Source organism: Phalacrocorax aristotelis, chromosome 8, assembly GCF_949628215.1.
Source record: "Phalacrocorax aristotelis chromosome 8, bGulAri2.1, whole genome shotgun sequence".
In the NCBI taxonomy this organism is placed as follows: Eukaryota; Metazoa; Chordata; class Aves; order Suliformes; family Phalacrocoracidae; genus Phalacrocorax; species Phalacrocorax aristotelis.
This window is the reverse complement of record NC_134283.1, coordinates 39,925,346-39,932,619: the sequence shown is the minus strand read 5'-3', so window position 1 is coordinate 39,932,619 and position 7,274 is coordinate 39,925,346. Positions and strand designations below refer to the sequence as shown.

At 57.4% G+C, this 7,274-nt stretch overlaps 1 protein-coding gene across 1 annotated transcript; it reads right to left on the bottom strand.

Moving 5' to 3' along the window:
* Positions 1-619: 619 nt before the first annotated feature.
* On the bottom strand, positions 620-6,846 carry LOC142061534 (zinc-binding protein A33-like). Its single transcript, XM_075102713.1, is given in 8 exon segments — positions 620-1,752; positions 1,859-1,974; positions 2,750-2,769; positions 3,146-3,379; positions 5,106-5,201; positions 5,792-6,066; positions 6,694-6,822; positions 6,825-6,846. Coding segments are annotated over 8 exon segments (1,437 nt in total). The 3' UTR covers positions 620-1,207.
* Positions 6,847-7,274: the final 428 nt, after the last annotated feature.

Genomic DNA, 7,274 nt, shown 5'->3' with positions numbered 1-7,274 from the left:
ACTCATGACCGAGGCCAAGCAAGCTGGGGACGCAGCCAGCTCCCCTCCCCCTGCACAAACAGCAGCAGCCAAATCCACTCAACTTGCCCCAACCTCCCAGGAGCCTCAGGCCACCCTCCCGCAGGGGCAGCGCTGCCAGTGGAGCCGCATGGGGCTGACGGGCAAAGAGCCATGCTCGGACCACTCGCTCTGGGCAAAGGCTGCTGGGGCTCTCAGTAAGTTGGCCTGAAATGGGACTTTACATTTTTCACATATACAAATCCTTAAGACCCAGGCAGGCCAGAGGAGACTGGATCTTAAAACCCACGAGAGTGAGCTCAGACAACCCTCCCCACCCCACAGGGCTGCCAACCCCCCACCTTGTTCCCGAGCAGCCCAACACGGGGAGGGGGTAAAGCAAAATGCCAAGAGTCACTGCAAGACGTGCAGGGAATGCCACAAGGGAAGGGCTGAGCAAGCAGTGGCTCCTTCATGCCTCCTGTGCTGCAGGCGGAGGGAAGGAGCCTAGGCTGGAGCAGGGGCCAGAGGGCTGCTCTGTGTCCCCAGGCTGTGCTACACCCCAGTGCAATAGATACCTACTCCCAGCATGCAAGCCCTGAGCAGGTCCAGCAGGCAGTCATATTTCTAATGAATTTTAATAGTGATTTCAGTTGAAGGGAGACAGCACCAGAAGTCCCTGGGCTGCAGTGGGTCCCACACCGTGCACTGAGCTCCCTCTGCTGCCAGCCTGGAGCCCTTCCCCACAAAGCTCCTCCAGCAGAGGAAGCCCACCCCAGGGACAGAGTTGAGTGTCAAGAAGCACCCGACAGTGATCTGGGACCACTGCCCTCCTCCTCCACAGGGTGGGAGCACAGAGGGACAGGAGGTGCACACAGCCTGCAGCCACCTCCACTGTAGCCCTGTGGCGGTAGTTACTGAACTGTGCAATCCTCAGGGACAGAAGGTTGTTCAAGGGGTGCCAGGCACCTCCTGGAATGCAGTGCAGTACCCACAGACCACAGCACAGAGAAGTGAGGGCAGACAGGAGCTGGGAAGAGACTCAACCTCCTCCTCCCTCCCCAAAACGAAACTAAAACAGCCCCCCAACACCCACCAGGTCCATATGTACAAGATCAGCCTCCAGCATAGCCCCAGGCAGCCCTCCAGCAGCTCTGAAGGGAGAGGTGTGCCAGGCTGGTGTGCCCAAAGCACCCCACTCCCCCGTCCCTCACAGGGCCAGGTGGCAGAGGCGCATGGGCTCCATGTTTTCCCTCCCATCGCTGAAGCAGGTGCTGAAGAAGGGGCAGTATCTCTCTGCAGCGACCTGGTGGAAGGTGAAGAGGTGGGACATGTTCCCAGCATCGAAGAAGGTGACGGTGCCCTCCCGGCAGTCCAGAAAGACCCCCACTTTCCGGGGAGGCCGGCAGGGAGTCAGGCGCACCCAGGGGGTGGTGGTGGCCCAGTACTCCGTCCTGTTCCGCAGGCGAAGCGTCCAGTAGCCATTCTCAGGGCACAGCTTGACCTTCACCGCCCGGTCCACAGCCTCGGCAGCCACCCCCAGGTCCCACTTTGTTTTGCTGCCCACCCAGACCTCCCAGTAGTGCTGGCCGCTGTCAAAGGTCTGTGAGCCCAGGACATTGACACATTGACGGAAGCGCCGGGGGCTGCTGGGGACAGGCTGGGCTTGATTCCTCTCTGTCACCGCCGTCAGGTCTCTGGAGAAGACCAGGTTGGGGTGGGCTGACTCAGGGTCGAAAGTGAGTGGGGCAGGGGCTGTGGAGATATAGAGCATGGCATTTTACCGGTTGCATATTCCCTCTGCAGAGCATCCCCGGCCCTGCCACCATCGCACATCCATCCCTCACACTGGTCTGCTCACCAGGGCAGATGGACTTCAACATCCGTCTCCAGAAGATGTACTGCAAAGGGCCACTGCGGCTGTCCCTGTAGTGCTCCAGGTCGAAGGCAGGCTGGGTCTCAACACGCACCGAGGGCCTGGGGCAGAGAGAGCAGCAGTCAACCCCTCCGCCGTGCCTCTAACAAGCCTTGCGGGAAGAGCGTTGTCAGGATCACAGCATGCTACTGATGCGACGGATTTGGTAAAGACTGCACATGAACCTCCCTGGCAGCTGCTTACTCCCCGCAATGCAGCTCTACCCCCAGCACGGTAAGTGGATTGGTGCAGAGGTGTTGCGGACAGAGACAGATCTGGCAGCACCACTCGTGAAGTGGTGACTCATGGCAGACCAGCACAACAAAGCAGGACTCCTGCATGGGTGAACAGGCCAGGCCTGCGGAGCTGGGCTGCATCCCACTGCAGTCCCTAGGGAGGGGACAGGGACATGCTCCCCTACAGCAGTTCTGGTCCTCAGCTACTTGCAGCCTCAGATAAACGTGCACCTCGAGGTCAGTTTTGCAGCCCCATGAGCTGTAAGAAGCTAAGAAAGTGCAGGGCAAAGCCAAAGCACCCAAAGACTGTGGCATCAGCACTGTTCTTGCCTGCAGCATGCATGGCTTTTGCACCCATTCCGAACCAGCCTGTCTCCTCCACCCACTCTTCCAGCCCAGCCGTCTTGACACACATGCTCCCTGGGGAGAGCATCCAACACGTGCCGGTGACCAGCACCCGCCTGCACAGCACCAGCAGCTCGCTGAGCAATTTGTGATGCTTTTAGAACTTGAGATAAGATCCCTCCCCTGTGTGGTCCCAGCCAGGGACAGAGATAAGCTCTTGAAAAGGAAATCAGCTTCTTTCATGCCAGACACGTACCTGATATCCAGGCTCTCCACCTGCAGTGAGGAGCAGAGAGAATTAGCAGTCACTGTCTGTAATTCATGCAGCTGCACAAATAAGCTCCCTGTTCTGCCTCCTGCTGTCACACAGCACAGGGATAGGAAACCAACCTGCCAGGACCCCCACCCTGGGGGAAACTGTCTGGGCACTGTGGTCAATGCAATTTCACAGGGGTGACAGAGAAGGAGGAAGACTCCCGAGACCCACCACATCCTCCAGACTCCAAGGGATTGGGTAGATAATCTGGAGGGATGGCAGTGAGAACAACTTCCAGGTACAGCCTAGCAGTGTCATTTAAGACTGCCCCCCATCCCAAATTCAGATCCTGAAACACTCCTCAGCCTCCTGCCAGGGTCAACCAAGAACACTCACCTCCAGCAACGACACCTCTTCTATCTTGCTCAGGGTCTGCTCTATGCGCTCTATGTCCCTCTGCAGCACTGACATCCCCTCCTCCAGCCGGTGAACGTCCCTGTGCAGCCGTGCCAGTGACTGCTCTTCCTTTTCGCCCAGCTCTGCCAAAACAGCTCTCTCCTCTTCCTCCAGGATCTGATGAAGGTTGGCGAACTCTGTACGGATCTTCAAGTTCAGTTCCCCAGACACCTTCTGAGCAGAGGGAAAAGGCAGAAGATGAGTCTGGCAGCTAAAACACACAAGTAGGTGCATGGGATGGCTGGGCCCGTTAATCTGCTTACAGAGTCCTGGAAATCAGAGAGTCTCAGACATACCTACGACTTTTTGGATGGAGAACAGGACACAAGGACAACTTTCAAGAATGCAGAGCCAAAGGTGGGGGGAAACCAAACCAAAAAACAAACAAAGCTCTACCGATGTCTCAGTCACCTTAGCTAGAAATCCTTCCACACAGCCACAGTGGGAGCCCGCAGCTCTCTCCCACGCCACCAGGAATTTGCTTGTGTGCAAGACTGGAGCTCTTGCTTTTCTTGAGCTGCAGACTCAGCTGTTCAGGTTAGCTAGCATTTATTTCACATTGTGTCAGACCCTGGGCAGAGCTGCCCGACACTGGTAACTTGCTCTTTTTCTCTGATGCCTCTGCCTCTCAGGGCTCCTGTTTGTATGGGAAAGATGGGGGAGCTGCACAAACTAATCTCTGTAGTTAATGGCATGGGATAAAATCCCATTCAGCTCTTTTCAGAGGTCACTTTTTCCAGTTGTTTAGTCTGCCAGCCAACCTTATGGGGTTCTCACTGCCTTCCTGCCTGTTTACATGTGACAGCCAATGACTTTTTATTTTCCCAATTAAGCTTTTAATCTCTTAAGTGCAACCTTAGCCGTCATTATTTTTGTCTTGAGAAGCACTTCCTGAAATGCACATCCCTTTCTACCAGCAGGAAAACCATCTCCCCCAGAGTACACCTGAAGCTGGTTCACCAGCTGGCACGGCACCCCAGCCTCCCTTTGCTCTAGCAGGTACTTGTGCTGATGCACCAGAACCGCAGAGGATGTGCATGGTCTCCCTGTTCAGAGCAACCATTTGCTCCCTTACTCTTGAAGCACCTCTTAGCTCATTCACTGCCATGGGACATCAGCCGCATGCATGTATTTTCTAACACTTTTTCATTAACCTTAAAGGTCTGTTCAAAATCTGGCAGTGGGATAGAGGTATGAAACACAGTGCAGGCAGGGGGGATCAGAGGCTTAAGTCAGAGGGCAGGCTCTCATCAGTTTTATCTCACCTCTGAACTACTTATGTTTTCCTTAAACCCTCCTTCCTTGGCTTTTAATACTTTTACATCACTCAGGAAGGAAGCACAGTCAGCCTGTGGCTGTTCTTGCTTCATTGATCAGTGACAAGGAGGCAGCCTGGTGCCACCAGAGCCTGGAGAGAGCACCCAGGCTCCTCACATCACCTCAGAGCTTTGCAGTAAATCCAAACACAGTCCTTGTGTCAAGGCCATTGCTCTCTGCAGCACCAACACTGATGCTGCTGACACAGCTCCTTCAGCTTTGCTGCCACCCCTTCAGACACAAAAGAGGATTTTAGAGCTTCCAAGAATTAACCTTCTCCCAAAGTGGCAGCACTGCAGGGCCAGAACAGCCAACAGCTCTCACCACTCACCCTGTCTCAGCTCTGCTGCACCTTGTAAATGCTGCATTAATGAGTGCTTAATGCCTTTCCCAAAGCCTCCACTGAATATTCAGTAGTGATGGGCTTTGGCCTACATGCAGGGGAGTTTGTTCAGATCCCTACACAGTTATTTATCTAGATTTTTACAGGAAGCTGAGCCAAATCTTCGCTGAAGTGATACACCGATCCCCTATGAACATTAACCCAGAGGCTGTACAAAAGGCTGCTGTCACAGGGCATTACCGTCAGGCCACAGATATGTTCCTCTGTTGCATGCTTCCTCCTCAAAAAGTTCTCCATTTCCTTCTGACGAGCTTGCAAAGCATCTTCCAAGTGCTTCTGCAGGAACGAGGAAAAGAAGGTGAGGAGACCATCTCACTACTCTGCTGTGATTCAGGAGCAATCCTGGTTCCTGAGGCCAGCATTAGAGGGAGGCTGCAACAGGATTTCTTATAAAGGTAGTAAGGAGAAGAAAGCACCTGATGCACAGGCTTGAGAATTATATACATGTGCACATAATGAAACAAGTTTATTTTTAAGACTGCGAGCTCCAGTCTGGGATATCTGCTTGCAGAAGGTTTAAAACCTGTGTGCTGTGCACTGACTTGTGCAGTCACAAGTCAGCCCTCACCCCCAGCTGCGTGGTCCTCACATGAGAAACAACCAGGCTGCGATGGAAGTTGGGAACAGCAGTGAGGGAAATAAATGCAGGAAAAGAAAGTATCCAAAAGACAGCTAGAAGGAAATTGGGAGAGGGAATGAATTGGGAAGAGATACAGATGTCATTGCACTTGGGCCAGGTGAGGCACACACAGGGCTCCCCAGTCGGGGAACTGACTGCAGGAGGAGGGGATGGTGGGCTCTTGCTGCCCGCACAGGGCTCGTGCAGCTCCATCCCCTTCGTCCACAGCCGCACAGAAGCCACTCACCTGCATCCTGTGCCGGTGCTCCACAGAACCACAGCGCCGTACCTTCTCCACCAGCCCTGACAGCAGGTAGTGGGTGCGGAAAGTCCGGCTGGGGAACTCACGGCGGCACTGGGGGCAGGAGGGGACACGGGAACAGCTGTCCCAGTAGCCCTGGATGCAGGCCTTGCAGAAGTGGTGCATGCAGTCCAGCATGACAGGCTCCCTGAAGAGCTCGCAGCAGATGGCACAGGTCAGCTCCTCCCGCAGGCTCCGGTCCTGGCTCCTGCCTGCCATCCCTGCTGGCACATGGATCTCACACTGAGTTTTCCACCACGCCCCCACCCCCCCAAAATCCCGTTCCTCCTTCGCTCAGGGCTGCAGTGGACTTCTGCCTCTCCTCATGCTGGGCTCTGCTGGGTGCTCTGGGGCAGCATCTGGTTACCAGACCTTAGCCAGGAGGCACAGGACCTGCTCGGGCGCCGCACTGGCTGTATCCAGCCCTGAACGGTGGGAGGTACAGTGCGGTCCTGGCAAAGGCTCAGTCCCTTTGCAGAATAACAACTTTCTGTTTCCTGTTACTTCAGCAAAACTGCTCGCAGGGTTTATCAGGGGTTGGCCGCGTGCCCCTGACAGGGCCCACGGGACAGGGTGCCCTGGCTCAGGGACAGCGAGCCGTGGGGTGACCCCCGCAGCCCTGTGCTGCAGCCCCCCCGCTGCAAGCGGGGCTCAGCCCCGGAGTGGCGAGAGCCCGCTGCACCCCGCCGGGGCCCGAGTCTTGGGGTGCACGCCGCCGGGTGCACCCCGCGACCCCGGGGCGCCCAGCGTGCTCACGCCCCTCCACCCCCCCCCTTAGCACCCCCGTGCCCCTCCAGCCAGCCCCGCCGGCCATGCACCGCCATCCATCGCCGTACCACGCACCGCACCTCCGCGCAGCCCGCAGCCTCCGCACTTCGAGCCTCCGCCCCGCCCCGCCTGCGGACTGACGCCCGCCTCGACCAATCGCCGTGCGGATGAGCTGCCCGCTCGTCCGCTCATTGGACGGAGTTGCAGCGGGGAGCTGGGCGGGGCTCCGGCATGTGACGTGGTCACGTGTGCGCAGGGCGGGACAGGCGGTGGGGCCTCGCGCCCCGCCCCTGGAAGTGGGATCGATACGCGGCGGGTGGTGGCCGGGACGGCGCTGCGATGCCACGCCACGCCACGCCACGCCACGCCACGCCACGCCACGCCACGCCACGCCACGCCACGCCACGCCACGCCCCTGCCCTGCCCCGCCCTGCCCCGCCCTGCCCTGCCCCGCCCTGCCCCGCCCTGCCCTGCCCCGCCCTGCCCCGCCCTGCCCCGCCGCTGCATTCAGCAACGACAGCGTGGAAACGAGCCCCGGGGAACACCTTCCCCTCCCTTCCCCGTTTCCCTTCGCCAGAGGTCTGAAGCTTGCAGGAACCGAGCCAGCTTTCCAACTCACAGGACCTTCAGAGAGTAGCTCAGACCAACGCTTTGCGGACAT